This window comes from Carya illinoinensis, chromosome 1 (genome assembly GCF_018687715.1).
Source record: "Carya illinoinensis cultivar Pawnee chromosome 1, C.illinoinensisPawnee_v1, whole genome shotgun sequence".
NCBI classification, from domain to species: Eukaryota; Viridiplantae; Streptophyta; class Magnoliopsida; order Fagales; family Juglandaceae; genus Carya; species Carya illinoinensis.
In genome coordinates, this window is record NC_056752.1 from 741,831 (window position 1) to 760,911 (window position 19,081).

Below are 19,081 nucleotides of genomic sequence, written 5' to 3' on the forward strand. Positions count from 1 at the left end.
TTCAGACAGTGCAATATATTTACCACAAGAGCTTTAGCACATATTGTGTACAATGGAGAATCGTGCTTTTGGGGAAGTGAAAACATTTCTATATCTCCTTTTCTATGGTTTTGCCTTCATATTGCCCGTTATTTATGACAAAAGAATGCCACAAAAAAAGGAAAAATATTTTGAGTAATTGTACATGTTTAACTATCAAGGCAGGCAACAAGAAAGTAACCTTAGTTCTATTTCTTCCCAAAAAATGTTGATGTAGCACCAAAATCCTATCTCAGCAAGCTTTGAACAAGCTAGCAGAAAACCTTACAAACACAAAAGCAGCAAACGATTTCACGTCTCAAAGAACTAAATGCCTCAACACCATAATCTCCTAACCAAACAACATTTGTAAACTGTTCATAGCCTTTATATTCCTTTCTATTTTCCTAGTTAATTAAGACTCAAAAATCTATAGGTGCAAATAGTAAAGCAAATGGTCTCCTCAATCATAAGCCAATAAGCCCCCATCTTTTAACCGTAAACACCGACGTGAATTTTCTTAATCAACACCAATAGCAAACGACCTTCTCATCTTACTTTAAACCCATCCTACCCTCAAAGAAATAAGAGGATAAAGCCTCAAAAAACTGCCTTGAATGGAGTTTTATCCGGTGGAAGAATAAACAAACCATGGTGAAAGCAATTTGAAAATGATCGTGAATGAAAATACGGGCCAATAGGTAACCAATACATCAACATGGATTTTGGGGGGTTTTGGTTTGTACAAGGCAAGACATGTAACATACCAAACCAGATCGTGTTTGTGATATGCTTAGGCAAACGAAGAATAGAGATTTTTCACTTTCAATATAGCACAACAAGAACACAAATTTGGAGAGAATCATTCTCAGTAAAACTGGGATCATATAAAAGCACCCGATAACAGAAACTGACTTCCCACAAACAAAATTCTCATTTCCCATTAATGTAAGACGCGATTATTCTACATCAAAAAACTAAATCCGAAAAGTTAAAAATAATAATAATTGTCATTCCAATACCACAGTAGCACCCAAGTCCTTGAACTTGGCAACAATGGAATCGGCCTCCTCTTTGGTGAGTCCCTTCTTCAACACCACGGGCGCTTTCTCCACCAAGTCCTTGGCCTCCTTCAGACCCAAATCCGTGAACGTCCTCACCTCCTTTATTATCTTAATCTTGGACGCCGCGTCGAACTTCTCGAGCTTGATATCGAACGCCGTCTTCTCGGTAGATTTGGCCTCATCGGCAGACCCTGTACCGGATCCGGCGGATGCGGATGATGGGCCGAGCCCGGAAAGTGCGGGACCGTACTTATTGAGGCCCATCCGGAGCCTCGAGAGGATCGCATAGTCGTAGCGCTCGAGCTTGTTGAGGTCCAAAAGCTCGTCAGCGATTCGCTCGAGCTTCTGCTCCCGAGTCTCGGTAGCCATGCAGAGAACGCGGGAGAGCGGTCTCGGGGTGAGGGTGAAGAGCCTGGTTAGAGATTTGGATGGGATTCTTGAGATTATGGGGGACATTATTGAGGGTTTGGGCAGGGCTTTGGCCGCCCGGGGGTTTACACTTGCAGGGAGGTTCTGGGCGAGCTCTCTCACATGAACGAAATTAGGGAGGTGAGGGTAATTATGGAATTCAACTTATGAGTCAGCAAAAATAAGTAGATAACTTCTCCCAACGACGTCGTACGGGGGGAACGAGCTGCCAACGTGCGCATATAGATTGTCCTACGTAAAAGTCATTGGTTTGTATTTGAAATTATTAAAACTTCTTAATACCCTTCTAGTGAGAGAAAGTCCCCATTCTCTCTAGGAAACAAGTCCGGCGAAAACAGTCAGAGAGAAGTGGGGATCCTCTCCCCTTTCTTCTCAGTCTTGTTTTTAGTTTTCTCTTCCTCTGTTTTCGTTTTCATGTTTTATATTGATAATAAAATTTGAGTTTGTTGTACTTCCACGGCCTCCACCAGGCTTGGTTCCCAAAATTCTCAACCATTTTTCATGCAGTTGGGTGGGGAGATTTTACACGATGAAGGTAGACAAACTCGGCTTTGTATGGCCTTGGATTTAGGTGACTGAAAATCAAAGACCTAATTCGGTGTTCCTAACTGTTTGGCTGAGGTGTTAGCTTCCATACGTATAAAATGAGTAAGTACGTTTTTGAGAGATGTATGGGGGGTAGCCTGGAAAAATGGTCTGCTGAGAGAGGCTTTGGAGGTTTTACGGTGTGAATGGGGGGCAGGGCAGCTTGCTCTCGGAGGCGATGGATTGCATGTTGGGTTGGGGTGGTTTCCGTGGGGTTAAGGCCTCTGTTTTATCCATAGAAAACAGAGGATGTTTAGGATACATGCCAACTTACATGAGGGGGGGATAAGGGGTCCTTTTGGGGTGGAGCCTTGCCGTAACTCATGATGGAAAACTTCATGGATGGTGGTCGGAGAAGGGGGTCAGCGACAGTGTTTTGCCTTTTCGATTGTTTCTCTGTTTTCCTGCTTTCTCATTTTACAGTCTAGTTTATCTTGTTTCCATTTTGTGGGTTAGCTCTAGTTCTTGTTCGGTTCTTCCGTTTGGTTAAATGTAATAAGAATTATGGTGGCTGAGGCCTTCCATCTAGTAGGTTTCTGGGTGCTTTGGGTTTGTTTTTTAGTCTGTAAGAAGGGATTTCGATCGGTGGCAGTGTGCTCCAATGGCTGTCTTGAGGAGATTCCAGTCATGCTTGCTGCATGCTTGAAAATCATTTGCACCGTGGAGTCGTCTGTTCACTCAGTCATGCTTGCTGCATGCTTGATGATTGCAGGTTATGGCAGGACGTAGGGTGGGCTAGGGAAGTTACGAAAAGCAGGGATAGTGGGCGACAAGAGTGGAGAGCTGCGTGGGCATGAAAGTGCAGTGAGTGGAAGGACGTACGGTGTGGAGCACTGGGTTTTTTTATTTTTCAGTTGAGTTTATTTTATTTTGTTTTGTCTGTTATGATTAAATGAGAATATTTTGAAATAGACAATTCACTTTCCTCTTTTGGAGGAATAGGGTAGTGAGTCTATATCCTTCTTTGGAGGATGAGGGTGAAAATCACCCCCCTCCTTTGAAGGGAGGGAGTGAAATGAGTTGTTTTCTCACAGCCAAGTCGAGATGGACACTTCTATTTTTACAAAGTCTCGCATCTCAGAAAGGCTGTGTCATTGGAGAGTTCTATGAAGTTTTATAGACAGTGTCCGGCACAATGAAAGTTGTGTGCGGAAGAGCGTATAACTGATGAGTAGTTAGCTTGTAATCAGGGCTTGTTCTTGGACTTATTGGTCACAGCGGTAACTTACTTCATTCATGAATTAAATTGAAGTCTATTTAAAAAAAAAAAAGTCAAAATTTTAGAATATATATTCCGAGAAGATGCATAAACAAATCTTTCTATGTACAAGTAGTTTTGAGTTAGATTTTCCTTATTTCCCTTGGTATATTTTTAGAGCTGGCCAGCCACTTCCACTTCCAGGACACGCCTTCTATATACACACACACACACACACATATATATATATATATATATATGGCTGTGTGTGTGAAAGAGGAATCATTGCCCAGTTAAGCTGATGGTTGGAGATAAGGACTAACTAAGGAGCATATTCGTTTCACCAGTGCATTGTTTGGAGAAGAGAGAGCGAGAGATCCAAACTACCCAGGATTACTCGAACAGTCACCAAGAAATATACAGTAGCTTATAGCCTTACGGTAAAAGATCTCAACAAACAAACAAACAAACAATTATCAATCCCATCACCAAAGAAAAATTCTAGCACACAAATCCAAAATAAAACAGGGAAAAAAAAAAAAAAAAAAAAAACCTCTGCTCAGCTCTTTGACTTTGAGTGCTTTACAAGCCAATCAATAACTGAATCAATGTTTGACGAGTTCTTGCAAGAGATCATGAAGCAGCAAACTTCTCTGTCAGTAATCAACTTGAGATCCCTGCAAAGTACAATGCAATTTCAGTATCAAAATAACGAGCTCTTCCTTATTATTCTTTAATAAAAGAAGTCTATGGTACTTTTAACGTCTCAACATTAATCGAAATTGGCTTATTTTGGAATATCGCTTGATTAAGTTCCCATCAAAAGTATATATCATATCTTACATTTGATCGGTCAAAGCCTGTTTAGACAGGGCTCCAGGCTTGTCAATCTTGTTTCCTAGCACTAGCAGTGGAATACCACTCAGCGAGGTTTTGCTCAGCAAATCATGAAGCTCGCTTCTTGATATACTCACGTTATCGGGATCAGCAGCATCAACAACATAACTGCAGAAAGGATCAGGTTATAGCAACTTGTTAAGCCATCATAAAAGTAAGCATCAACACGACTGATCTATTAATCATCCAATCAACAAAGATTTAAAAGTTAATAGACAAGGGATTTAGCAAGAAACAAAATTCATGATTGAGAAACATTTGCCAAGGGAAGTCACGGATAAAACTTATATCATAAAGAACATGAGGCGTTGTGGCCAACAAGTATAGGTGCAAGTATAGAAAGATGAATAGATCCAAAGTTTATTGATGTAGAAATTCTTCTAAACTTGCCCGTAACTTCCATGTAATTGCACCATTTGATCTCATGTTCAAAGACATTAATGGGATACTGGAATCGGCTGAGACATTGCTTATCCCAGGAGTCTCAATCCTATTACTAGAGTTCAAACTAGTGAAGGAACAAGTTCCTAAAGAAACAATTTTGTGATACCAAATAATTCGTGGAAAGTTCTGCTTCCTAAAAAGTAAGAGCTCAACTCCGAGGCATTTAGGTCATGATTGGCTTTGCATCATGGTAACTGAATATAGGACGAGGATCAATCTCTCATCTGTTCAAGCATAGCTTTCTGCTAAATTGGACAGAGTAAATTGCTAATTGACAAGGACATACATATATTTATAGGTAATCAAGAAGTTTTATTCATAGAAATAGGCACAGTCAAAGTACACAGGAAGTATACATATATAATGAACTTCAGATAAAGAATATACAGACGATCAAATCCTTACAACCAGTAACAATAACACCACATAGCATTTCGAAACCCAGCCAAAAAGTGAAAACCAAGTGTTTATAATTTGACATATACATTCAGATGTACAAGCACTGAAATATATGTACACATGCACTAAACTGTGGGAATATTCACATGTTCACTAATAATAAGGAAGATATCGTTTTCATATTTAAATAGTTCATTCTAATATCTATTCCACCATAACATTTGCAATCATACTTAAAAGAAAATAACTTTTAGAATCTCCAGTTGGAGAGGCTTAGCATGGGTGTTGCTTAGAAGGTTAATTGAAACCAATAGTTAATTTTAGCACTTTTCACTAGTTGTATGATATGTGATAGACAACTGTGTAAGAAACCATGCATGAATATCAAATGCAAAGATAAATGTAGAAACATAGTACAAGGAAGCTCCCTGAACAGGGTATGCATCAAAATCCTTTTTTTTTTTGGCAACAATATATTATTTTACCAAACAAATCGAGTTAATTAAGATGGAATATATTGGTTCATACACAATAGCAGAAACTGCACGACAGTATCGCTCCCACATACTGCGGAATCTAGGTTGACCTCCAAGATCCCACAACTTTATGGTGACATTTCCTTTTGTCACCTTCCTCATATTAAATCCTACCTGAAAATCAAATGATAGGATTGATAAATACATTTTATACCGGGCAATAAACTGAGTGGAAAAATAGACTGAAAGGGCACAAAAACCAAGATTTTGGCAAAAGTATATACTTGTAAAACTAAAATCAGGCACAACTCTTTCTAAAATATTACTCACCGTAGGGATCATGTCTTCACTATATCCACCAGTCTAGAAAGTAGAAACAAACAAACCAGTTTTCAGTGCACCAAGCCACAGGGACAAAAGGAAAATATAACAGTAGAAGCTCAACATGGTGATCTACTTACCGCAACAACATTTACAAGTGAAGTCTTTCCAGCATTCTGAAGGCCTATCAAAGACAGCTCCATTTCTTGCTTAAAAAAGAGGCTGCAATCACATGCACAAAAGAGTAAGTCGATTAATTCAAAACAAATAGTCCATCAATGCGACTCCAAAAAAAAAAAAAAAAATTTTGAGGATTCCAAATATTTGTTTCAAAAGTCGCGACGAGATTCAAGGGGCAACCAAATACTCTGAAAGACAGATGATTTCTGCTTAGCTTAATGGCTAATGCACAAGATTTATAGGCTTCAAAGGGATACCTATGGGGTGGCTAGGGAGGAGTTTAGGTATCATATACTTAAATGCAGCAAAGTGTGCACACGCCTCTAAATTGGTGGTTTCTTGGGGTTTTATAAACAGGGTTTGTCAGATATACGTAAAAGAAAAAACAGCAGTGAGGATTAGGCTCTGGCAGCTGGGATAAAATATGGCATTGTAAAGGGTGAGAAACTTAGTCGTCATGGATGAGTATCCATCCCTACAACAAGGATGAGGTTCACAAGCCATATCCTTAAAATAATGAGAAATGTTAGTAAGGTGAAGCTTCTGCATGATGTTCTGATATTTTTAACATAGAAGAGAAATATGGATGCAATGTTGCAAAACATGCAGGATGAACTGAAGACATAATGAGTTGCTTTTTTACATTTGTTACACTTCCAAAAGACTAATAAAGCAAAGACTTGCATGATTAATTCGGTCACGAGAGTTGAGCTGGGGAGGATCAGTTAGGTCCATGCCAGTCCCCAAAGACAAAAATTTTCCATGGAAGGAAACATGGGGCACTAGTGCTTCTACTAAGGTGGCCTTTATTGAACCAAGCTAATCAGCGGATTTTCAGTTGTTCACAGTTGATAATCTTATGAATTATATATGATTGATCCATGTGGTTAATACTTGTAAAGCCCAACATGGGTAAACCTATGTTTTCTATTCTAACACTCCCTACGACACCGAATATCCATCCTGTCATCTGGAAAATCTATTTTTCTTAACAGCTAAAGCCTAAGCTTGACATTTGAAGTTAATTCAACAACCCCAGGTTCAGCATATTTCACTTCAATGATGCTGTGACTCAATCAGCAGCACATAAAAAAAAAAAAAAATCAAGAAAGTTTACATCGAACTATAATGGATATGGATAAATAAAAAAATGAATCTCCATTCTGATTATTGTAGACAAAAAAAAATTAACAAAGAAAGCCCAAAAGCCACTTACAAGCTTTTACTTTTTTCTTTCTTTGAGCAGAAGGTAAAATATTGCACTCAAGATTACGTTCCACAATACAAGTCTCTGATCGAGAATTTTAGTATGCATACCGCATTTTTTTTAAATTTTTTGAAAGGTGATTCTCGAAGAAAAAGAAAATCAATATTTCGAGAGACAGAGAGAGGGGGGAGCAAACCTGCGGAGCCAATTGAGAAAGGCATCCCAAAAACCCATTGATTATCGATCAGAGAAAGTGAGATAAGAGTCTCTGTTGCTGCAGAAAGACAGGCAGAAATAGCGAGAGATCTCCCACTCCAACTCCCCTGACCTTAGAAAACAAGCAGCAGTAGGATTTATCACGTACCTGTAGGATTTACTTGGAGCCATTTTGCGGTGACTGGAATCAGAAAACGACATCGTCTCGAATTCACGATACAATAGTTGGCAGATGGAAAAGCGAACGGCCGAGATTTATTTAGATGATAGAGCCGAAGGAGTTGATTGTGGTATAGTAAAAATATCTGGTAAAATCGAAACGTTTTGCAAGCTGATTGGTCCATGGCCCGACTAAAAAATTCTCAAATTGAAACGTTTTGCAAGCTGATTACTACAGTCTACATTTTTCTTTTGATCTGATCTTCAAATATCTATGTTTTCGTCGGTTTTCTTTGCATCTTCTATTTTTCTAAAACTCAATTATATAGGAGGTAAATGACGAATTTTAAATGTTAGTATAAATAACAAAAATACGATATGCAAATAAACAAAAAATTGATTATTCTAAATGAAAAATCTATTGCTACTGACAACTTTTTCTCTCAATTTTCGAAAGCTTTCCATCAGCGCCTTATTCAACAGTCTCCTCTGTTCACCAAGGGAGGATCCACCTCCCTTTCTCGCCGGTCATGACCTCTGTTTATGTTTATTTATTTATTTTTTTTCCTCTTTTTATTTACTAGTTAGCACATAAACTTGTTAATCTGTTGCTTTATGACAATCTAGGATTGACACGCACCTTGCTATCAGCCACTCCCAGTGCCGATCTACAAGATGACAAAAGAAACCTGTCCAAATGTGACGTCTCACGAGATTCACGTGCCGTTGATCTTGGTAAGGCTTCCAACCGCCACGCACGACACAATCGAGATCAGCAGTATCAAATCTTTGAAATCCGACTTACATTTCCTCCCTAAGGGTGGAGCGCGACTGGCATGCACCGCTACCGCCAGTGACGACCCTTGTCAACTATTCGACACAATTTCTGATTACTTTCTTAAATTCCCGCTTTCTTTAACCAAGAATCGAAAGAAAGTAGACGTGAAAATTTCTTCTCACCAGTCTAGATCAACATGTTGCATCACACAACCCTTTATTGCAGCTTCTAGCCGTAGATCTATAGTTTGTTTCATAGACTATATAAAAATCACCACTAAGCGGTCTCCCCTTGTGAGAAATTGGTGAGAACCAAACTTTTATTTCGATATCTATCTTTTTTTTTTTTTTTTTTTTTTTTTTTTTTTTTTTTTATGTTGTAATATGTTGGTTTTGGAAAAATTATAGGGGACTCCTACCCCATTAGAACTTATATATTGTAATTGCTAGTTTATCTATGAATATTTTATCTTGTTGAGAAAACAAAAAAAACAAAAAATTGATTATTATAATATTCCTTACTCCATTAATAGTACTTACCATTCACGCCTCATATATATATATATATATATATATATATATATATTTAACGTTGTATAATTTCTTAATTTTCACAATTAGCTAGTTTCATCATCACGAAATAAGACCATGTATTTAATGAAATATATATAAGTTGATTTGGTCATTCTATTTTTATCAATGTAATCATTAATTTTACAAAATTATAAAAACCCCATATTTCGAACACCAGACATATTGAATTATGAGCCAGAGTATAATTAAATTGCATGCACCGTAAAATATTGCACTAGCTTGCACGTACAAATTGAAATTAGGAAAGATAAAGCCATTTGATTTTGGTCATGATGACCAACGCGTCGCAGCTACGATGTAAGTACTATTGCAAAAACAAAGCTGTCAAGTCATTAATTCATCGAATTGGGAAACCAGAAACTTCGCCCAATGATTCGTTTATTCGTTACCTCATTCTCTAATTCATTTGTCCTTTCTTCGACGTAACACAAATCTTAGAAAACCATGGCCACAAGCTATTCTTACCTTACTCACCAAGTCAGACCAAGAACCCGAACCTCCCTCTCTACCCTCTTTATTTCTCTGTCCCCCACAAAGTTAATTAAAAGATTTTTGGGCAACATCGTATGCTTTTTTCACTTTGACATGAAAATCTGCAAACGCTAGAGTTTCTGCATAATATGCATCCCATGTCCAACTCCAATGGGGTTCTTTGTCCTAATTTGGTTTTCTTCTTGGTTTCCACGTCAGTGTTTTCACCAATATGGATAGTGTTCGGTTCTCCTGCTGATCAGGAAACCAAGTACTTCAAGAGGACCGATCCTCTAACCCACTTCAATTACTACAGTGGGGGTTACGATGTTCGAAACAGACATTACTGGGTTGTAAGTTCATATATTAACATCTTCGTTACGTTGTTACGTTATATATTTTTATATATACCTGCATGCACATGTATATTTCTTTTCGTGGATAGGACCCACTGGTGTAATTTCAGGTATGGTCCCATTTCTCCCAGATATATAGATACCGTATCATGTCCATGAGTTTCTAGGGATTAGGAGCCAATGCGACCTGCAGGACTATGTCATCTGTGAAATATAGATATATATATTTTTTTTGTGAGAAAAACCAATGATTTGTGGGCAAATGAAAACGGGATTGATTTTTGCGTTTTGTTTTTCTCATTTTTTTCAGTCTGCGGCATTTACAGGAGTCCATGCGTATGCAATTGCGGGAGTTTGGTTGCTATGTGGGCTGGGATTTGGTATCTTCTTGACAGTGAAGAATCCAAGCGCTAGCTCATGGCCTTTTATAAAGCAATATTTAGATCGTGATCATAATCATATCCTGATGTTCCTGCTGGTCCTGCTTTTCACCTTTCTCGCCATGTAAGTGCCTAATTAAAAGCGATCCATATTTGCACGCTGCATGCATATCTCTTTGCTCTTTTCTTGTTGGTCCTATATTTGTTTGGTCTGATTGGGCGAGACGTTGCATCTTCCTGGATTTCAAGAGTTGCATCCAGTTTTGTCCTGGCAGCGAATCAGAGCACCTTATGGAGAACGGAGAAAATGAAAGGAACTATTCTGAAAACGGGAGGAGATGCCCGTCAAACCATCCAGAAAGTAATGAATGCAATGACAGAAATGCAGTCCCTTTTACTTCCCTACGATCCAATCACATCTCGGACGTTGAAGAACACCACCCATCTACTTGGAAGAGAATCACATGTCATCCACAATTTCGTTGATAAGAGTGGGCATTCAATCGATCAGGCAATCCATACTTCGTAAGCATCTATTCTTTACATCTTCTCATGCTTGATGATCAATAAATTAATGTAACTTTTTCTGATCATTCCATGTAGGTACATAGCTCATCTTGTGATTGTAACTATCAACTTGGTGATGCTGGTTGCTGCACTGGGTAAGTTTTCTTTACCATGAAGCATAAGATTAGGCACTATGCATGGAACCCCTTTTTCCTTTTGTGCTTTGCGTACGTTCTTTAATATCTGGTTGATTCTAACGAGGATGTAACGAAAGCTAAATTGGTTAGACTAATGGATTGCTGCTTTGGCTCAGTTCTGCTCTTGTTGCATTGGCACCACGGGATTATTTTGTGAGTAAATTTATTGATCGATCTAAATTAATTTAATTTGGTTAAAGGTCATTCTTTCCCTGATCACGTACATATGTTCTGCTTTCATTTCAGCATAATTCTTTGCTGCTGGATCTTAGCAACGATATGCTGGTTTTTGACTGGCATTGATTTCTTCCTTAACACGTGAGTAAAACTTATATTGTTATGGAGATCACTAAGTTCCAATACATTGTCTTCAACATGCACTAGTCTCTCATTCACGATGTTCATTGAAATGCATGTTGCAAGGCAGCTTTGCAGAAGATACATGTTCAGCTTTTGCAGATTTTGAAGAAAACCCACATAATAATAGTCTCAGCTCGATACTGCCATGCATGAATCCTTCATCCTCGAAAAGGATAATGGTTGGCATTGGCTACACCATCCATACCCATATAGCTCAGGTACAAACCTGCTTATTTTTGCAGATGCGTACACAGAGTGAAATTGTTTTGTATAACATAATATTTGTATATTTGTTGCAGTTGAATTCAAAAATAACAGACTATTATAAGTCTCTAGGATTAGATGAACAAAGGGAGGGTTTCGTCGGAGTTAGAAAGATTTGTGAACCCTTCTCGGGAGCACCTAGCTACAGCTACATGCCTGAAAGCTGCCCAAAAGATGCAATTCCAGTTACAGACTTACCAAATGTAAGCTATATACGTACCCAAAACAAGCTCATGATGCATGGATTGCATGCATGTGTTTAATTTTTTTGATTTATTATGGCGTTTTGCCTTCTGTACTGTGTAAGCATTAGACTGATTGAAGTTTTCCATATAAGTTGGATTAATATGATCAAAACTTAAACTTTTGGCTGCAAAATCACGGTACGTGTAGGTTCTTGCTAGATTCACATGTTACCAACACAAGTACTCCAGCGGAGAATGTGAAAGCGATGGAAGATTTCTTCCCGAGGCTTCTTACAACATGGTCTCGGCTTATAGTCGTTCTGTCCAATACGTGATAGATGTACATTCAGATTTGCAGAGCTTGACAGAATGCAGCTTTGTGAAGAACAGACTTTCTGAGGTTGTTTCACATCAATGCCGGCCGTTTAAGGTTTCGGTCAGATTTTTATGGTCATCAATGCTTGCGCTTTCCATTGTCATGGTGCTTTTAGTGTTAATTTGGGTGGCAAAAGCTTATCAAGACAGAGGAAGAAGCTTCTCTATATGTTCAATCACCCCAACTAATATTCCTAGATAGAATTAATTAATTAAGAAGAGGATTTGCAACAAAATGCAAGACGGGGGGGGGAATTAAATTAGCATTGATTACAACACAATGTACAGAAATAGGATTAGAGCAAAATTTGAGGGTCTGGTAATACAACTTTCCTCTATTTTTTATTTTTATTTTTTGTTGCCTTTTCACTTTTAAATTTTTAGAAATAATTTGTAATGCACTCCATGGTCGTCGCAAGACGCAGATTTTTTTTTTTCTAAGAAGCAAGTTCATATATAAACAAAGGGTTATATGATATAAGTTAATTTCTATGGGGTGTGAGTTCTCAACAATCATCTTAAAATAAACAAATGCATCAACAATTATAAAAAAAGGGATTTAGAGCAAAAAATTGGCTCAAACCCATTTTCCACTGAAGAGAAGCTATTTAAAACGGTTTTAAAATAGTATGATAAAAAAACTATAAATAAATTAATAAAAGGAAGAAAAGTGATCAATTTACACAATTTTTTTTAGTAAGGATTATTGGGGTGATTATATATATATATATATATATATATAATAAGATGAAGCACATCTTTAGCAAAGACAAATGCTTAATTACCCCAAAAATTGTAATTAATTACAGAAATCAAGAAATTACTCGATATATATAATAATATGGTTTTCAACTAATTATTCCAATCAGTCCTTAATTCCTTCATCCTTCTGTTAATTAACCTTTAAAAACGATGATGGAAATAATTAAGGACCGCTTTGATTAAACTCAAAATTAAATAGAACAAAAAAAGTTCAATTAAAAAGCGTATGAAACATGATTAATTTAACTTTAAGAAAAACTACATGAATCAATTATTTTGTACGTGCTTCAACGATTTTTTATTTTTATTTTTGACGAGGGAAAATGTTAATTGAACCGATAAAAGTGACGAATTGAATTTTTTATTTTTTATTTAATGGTACTTAAAGAAGTGAATATTAATGAATTAATATTTTTTGTTATTTTTAAAAATATTTAAAATTGTGTAAAAATGTATTAAAAGAAAAGAAAAGAAAAGTATATTTTACTGTCATCGATCCACTTCATCGATTATCATGTATCGCTTCATATAACACGACACTTTTCACAAAGGGTTTGTTTTCTTTATTAATTTTTATCAATCATATAATAATTTGTATGATTGATATAATAACAAGACGTACGTGCAATTAGATATATATTCTAAAGAACTAACTAATTAAAAGGCTGTCTCAATAAATAAACAAATATTATACCTATACCTAATTGCTTAATTATTCCAAACTTGGAGAAGCATAAAAGCTGCAATCCTCTACCGACCAAAACAAGGGTATTGAGTCTATTGACCCACCAGAATCATTGGATGCTTAGGGACAAAATGACCCCAAAATTCTAAAATATTGTGCCAAAATGCCACTTTAACATCTTCTTAAAATTGGCTTTCTCGATGAAAATTATATGGCCGCAAAAAACCTTGAACGTAAAAAGGGCCGTTTGTTGTAGTGATGACGTACGTGCGCGCGTGTGGTATACTCATATTGAGATGTATGGTGTCGTGTCAATTAAAATTGATTTTTGCATAAATAATTTTAGTTTCATGTCATATTGTGATGAGATATAAGTATCACGTCATCGTTAACTAAAATTAAAAATTTTATCTCATCTTATCTCAACTCATCATTATATATTTTTTAAATATTTATATAAAATATAATAAACAATCTAATTTTTTTAAATCTTAATACAAAATTAATATTTAAAAATTATATTATAATAATATTTTATTCATTACTATTTAAAATATCTCATCTTATCTCATTTCATCTGTGTAACCAAACGGGGCCTAGGGGTTTAAAAACAAAAATCCTAAAAGCACATTAAAAACTCTAATGTCATTACTCTCTCTCTCTCTCAAACTCTCTCTCATAAATCTTCCAAATTGTTGCAGCAATACCTCCTACTCTTCTCTGATCCTCTCATTTCTCTATTTCTCTTTTCTTTTCCTTTCTCCCTCTCAATCCCTTATGTTTCCAATATCCCTCGTTCTCTTCTCCATCTCTTTTTCTCATTTATCTTCTTTTTTAATTTATTTTATTTCTTTCGAGATTAAAAAGATGGATATACAATCTTCCGGTACCCTTTGTGAAGCACAAACAGTACAATATACTTTTTAGCTAGGCTAATCATTGGAAAGATAGTGACGGATCACCCCTTCCGGTAGCTTTTCTTGCCATTAGATCGTTTAGATTTGATTTTGATAGTTGATTTCAAAGCCTATCAAAATAGATCTAGACTGTATTATGCCCTTTTTGCATTTATCTTTCTGCTCATTTCATTGTTATTTCCTTTTATTTAGTTAAATAATAAAAAAAGAGATAATCTCTTGGATATTTTGTCCATATAGATTAAGTCCTATCCTCTTTTCGATGGTGGGGTATGAGTCTCTGTTTTATACAGAATGTTATCTTTTATACGGTTTGTCTATAGAGAGCTATAAGAGTAGTTAAGATCATAACAGTCACAAAAGAATTTTGTGTACTGGTGGAGCTTCAAACATGCGTAGCAGTTGGCTTGTGATATGGGGATTTCCTTTTATGTATCCGGTCATATTGTAACTTTTCTTTGATAAATGAATGAAGTCAGTTTCCATATGTTGAATCCAAAATTTCAAGTTTTATATAATTATATATCTACATGTGGATTTTGATGATAACAAATAAATTTAAAAAATAAAGGAGTCTCAAGTTCAAGTTGTCTATTATTTATACAATGGAGTCAAGTACATCAAGAAATCAAGCATAAGTAAGAAGGAAACAAGTTTACATTAAAGTCATAGAGTAATATTGTAAATCTCTTAAAAATTCGAAATTAGGATTAAAGCTCAAAATTAATATTTTATTATAAATCATTAAAATACATTTTCCACATGTGCATGAATATTTTGAAATTAAATTTGAAAATTTTGAAAGATAATTGATTGTCATCTTTCACATGTGTATGACATGATTAAAGTTTTGAACTTGAAATTATTAAAGATAATTGATTGTCATCTTTCATATGTATATGCTTTATTTGAATATTTTCAAAAGTGATTGATACACTTTTTTACTTATGCAAAAAGTATATGATTTTATTTGAAAATTTTGAAAATATTAAAGATGATTGATTGTCATCTTTCACATGTGCATGCTTTATTTGAATATTTTCAAAAGTGATTGATGCTTTTTTTGACTTATGCAAAAGGTATATGATTTTGTTTGAAAATTTTGAAAAGTAAAGTGTGCTCTTTTGTCATATGCAAAAAGTAAAAATATTAGATTTGAAATTTTTGAAAAGTGAATGATGTTGTCTTTGACATGTGAATCTTTTTAAATTTGAATATGAAATCTCATATGTCTATAAATAGATAATTTGAGAATTTTACATTTACAATACCGAGAGCAAATAACATTCATTCAAAACTTTCATTATCTCTTTTCTAAGCATTGAGCCTTAACATTTTTTCATTTTGAGATATATAATTTGCATTGTATTGTTCTTATTTCACTCATTAGGGAGTGTCTTCTGATAACCTACCCACTATCAACTCTTATATCAGTAAAAATGTGTGTATAATCTTTGTGCATGTGGGAAATATTTTGCATAAGAATAGTTGAATCACCACGTGTAAGGTGATTGCAAGTGTAGAGAGTGTTCTACACGAATCCTTTGTAGCGGTGTTGTTCAAAGGTGTAATAGGTTTCTATCTCCACTTGAAGTAGGTTGAATAGTGAATTTGAGGATCCTCAAGGGGTAGCTTGAGGGAGGACGTAGGCAGTGGGGCCGAACCTCATTAACATACTGAATTTGTTTCTCTCTTACCCTTACTCTTTATATTTATTGTTATTTCGTATTTTGTTTATATTTTATATTGTGTGTTTGATTTATAATTGTTAATTTTTAAATACAACTCAATTCACCCCCCTCTTGTGTTAGTCATGTGGGCAACACCATATAAAAAAAAAAAGAAGAAAGAAAAAAAAAGAGTATCACCTCATCCATACTTTGAGAGTATTTGATAAATTTTCTAAATTACAATATTGTTTTTATGTGTTATGGCTATTCTGTAACTATTTCATATTTAATAAAAGTGGTCGCTAAAAACATATAAGCCATATGCATATATATACTACAAGAAAAATAAATTTTTAAGATCAAAATTTTGCAACTAAAAGGACCATTTTTGACAAAAACAAGTAACATTTTCATTTAGAGAGAGCATGAGCAACAGAAGCAGGAAACAATCCCAAACTTAATTGTTTTGTTTATTTCCATCCTACTTCAGTTTTTTTTTTTTTTTTTTTTTTTTTAAATAATATGGATTAAAATCATACAACGTTTTTTTATTCATGACTTGATTCAGTTTGGTAGTAACTAAAACATTAGTATATTTAGTGTATTTCTATCTCTAATATTGTAGAAAGTAGTTTAGTAAATGTTCTAAGTTAGTATTTTTTGGATTATTTTACATTATTTTCTACTCGATTTTCTTGGTCTGTTGTTTATGCTTTTTGACAGGTTTATTCACAACTATCAAGTTAGTTTTATCATCAATTTGCCAAATGGGAGATTATAAATACAAGATTTTAGCTAGGATTAAGTGACTAAAATGACAGAGTCTATACTATCATTAATTTTGTATTTTAGATGAATGTAAATTATTTTAACTTTATCTATAACAATATTAAGTTTATCTAAAATGTATTAGGAATTGTTTTAGATAAGTCAAGTATGTGAAAATTGAGTCCTAAAGAGTCTATGTTAATCCAAAGAAGAGTTTGAATTGGTATCTATTACTGCAGAGAAGATTTAGCATCCCATAAGGAGAGTTCTTCACGACAGAGTGTGTTGCCCAGATGACTAACACAAAAGGGGAGTGAATTGAGTTGTATTTTAAAAAATAACAATTATAAATCAAATATACAATATAAAATATAAACAAAATACGAAACATCAATAAATATAAAGAGTAAGGGTAAGAGAAATAAACTCAGTATGTTAACGAGGTTCGGCCCCACTGTCTATGTCTTTGCCTCAAGCTACCCCTTGAAGATTCTCAAATTTACTATTCAACCTCTTTCATGTGAAGATAGAAACCTATTACACTTTTGAATAACACCGGTATAAAGGATCCGTGTAGAACACCCTCTACACTTGCAATCACCTTACACGGGGTGATTGAACTATTCCTTGTGTAGAACACTTTCTACACGCACAAGGGTTATACACACCTTTTTACTGATACAAGAGCTGATAATGGGTAGGTTATTATAAAACACTCCTCAATGAGTGAAATAAGAATAATACAACACAAATTATATGTATCTCAAAATGAATAAGGATTAAGACTCAATACTTAGAGAAGAGATAATGCAAGGTTTGAATAAATGTTATATGCTCTGGATGTTGTCAATGTGAAACTCTCAAATGATCTATTTATAGGCATATGAGACTTCATATTCAAATTTAAAAAGATTCACATGTTAAAAACAATATCATTTATTTTTTCAAAAAATTCAAATAAAAGGTTCTTCTTCTTCAATTGTCAAAGACAACATCATTTATTTTTTAAAAACTTCAAATCTAATATTTTACTTTTGGCATATGACTAAAGGAGCAAACTTTACTTTTCAAATATTTCAAATCTAATCTTTTTACTTTTTGCATATGACAAAAATAGCACACTTTACTTTTCAAATTTTTCAAACTTAATCTTTTTATTTTTTACATATGACAAAAGGAGCACACTTTATTTTTCAAAATTTTCAAACAAAATCATCTTTTTTTTTTTTTTAAAGAAGAGGACGGTACCCCAATTTTATTGATAGCCATCACTTATGGTGGAAGAAAATCGTGGTTACAACCCGACACTTGGGTGTTACAAATAAGAAAACAAATACATCCCAGGTATCCAAAACCAAAAACACCAACCAAATAAAGAACCTTAACTTATGTTCAAAACTTACAAGGACTAGGACAAAACACCAAAACAAGAGGAAAAAAAAAAAAACCTGCACTTGCAAAAAGAAAAAACCAACCACACATACAAATAATAATAGTAATTCAAGACTATAGAGAAAAAAACCAACTTACCAGGATCAAACCTATGAGATGCGCAAATAAGGAAGACCAAGCCTATCCATCCGAATAAAATCTCTTAGTTGAGTAGGAATAACATCATCATCAGCCCAGTCCATGATTAAGCCCCTACCACCTCGCTTAACAAGAAAATCTGCCACAGCATTTCCTTCACGAAAAATATGGCAAACATGATACTCCATGCAAATAAGGTACACATTTAATTCATCCCAAAAATCCTCTAAGTACCAGATATTACAAGACCCTTTAGTGATCCAATTAAACAGAAGCTGAGAATTTGTCTCAATCTCAATGTGAAAAAACCCAAGATGAAAGCACCTGCGAACCCCTTCCAACACACTGCGTAACTCCGCATAATTATTAGAACCATGACCCAACGACACAGAATACGCCATACAAAGCTTACCACCATTATCACGAATAACACTCCCAGCACCAGCCGCTCTCGGATTACCTAAACTACTACCGTCAGTATTAAGCTTCACTCAACCAAATTGAGGCCTAGACCATCTCACCACACGTACTTGCTTAGGCTTAGGAGCTAAGACTGGAATATCAAGTCTATTCAAAATAGCAACATCCTAATTAGAAAGTTTAGAAACTTTCATGACCAAATGCATAATTCTACGAAGCCAAAATTTAATAACTTGCCAAACTGACTCAACAGTCAAAAAAAGTATCAAT

The 19,081-nt window shown here is 35.1% G+C and overlaps 3 protein-coding genes across 3 annotated transcripts; 1 reads left to right on the top strand and 2 right to left on the bottom strand.

Annotated features, from left to right (window-relative positions):
- Nucleotides 1-883: 883 nt before the first annotated feature.
- LOC122304430 (50S ribosomal protein L7/L12) lies at nucleotides 884-1,663 on the bottom strand. The gene has a single exon (XM_043116712.1). It carries the CDS (start codon nucleotides 1,536-1,538, stop codon nucleotides 1,029-1,031), a length of 510 nt encoding a protein of 169 aa, XP_042972646.1. The 5' UTR covers nucleotides 1,539-1,663; the 3' UTR covers nucleotides 884-1,028.
- A 2,006-nt stretch (nucleotides 1,664-3,669) lies between these two features.
- Nucleotides 3,670-7,575, bottom strand: LOC122304423 (ADP-ribosylation factor-like protein 8b). The gene is made up of 6 exons (XM_043116704.1): nucleotides 7,415-7,575; nucleotides 5,972-6,053; nucleotides 5,841-5,873; nucleotides 5,563-5,684; nucleotides 4,138-4,299; nucleotides 3,670-3,971 (listed from the first exon to the last, which is right to left on the bottom strand). The coding sequence occupies exons 1-6, from the start codon at nucleotides 7,450-7,452 to the stop codon at nucleotides 3,854-3,856; spliced, it is 555 nt and encodes a 184-aa protein (XP_042972638.1). The 5' UTR covers nucleotides 7,453-7,575; the 3' UTR covers nucleotides 3,670-3,853.
- Nucleotides 7,576-9,470: 1,895 nt separating this feature from the next.
- On the top strand, nucleotides 9,471-12,520 carry LOC122304395. The gene is made up of 9 exons (XM_043116654.1): nucleotides 9,471-9,788; nucleotides 10,102-10,295; nucleotides 10,421-10,696; nucleotides 10,775-10,833; nucleotides 10,992-11,028; nucleotides 11,122-11,193; nucleotides 11,303-11,453; nucleotides 11,535-11,702; nucleotides 11,893-12,520. Exons 1-9 carry the CDS (start codon nucleotides 9,585-9,587, stop codon nucleotides 12,259-12,261), a joined length of 1,530 nt encoding a protein of 509 aa, XP_042972588.1. The 5' UTR covers nucleotides 9,471-9,584; the 3' UTR covers nucleotides 12,262-12,520.
- Nucleotides 12,521-19,081: the final 6,561 nt, after the last annotated feature.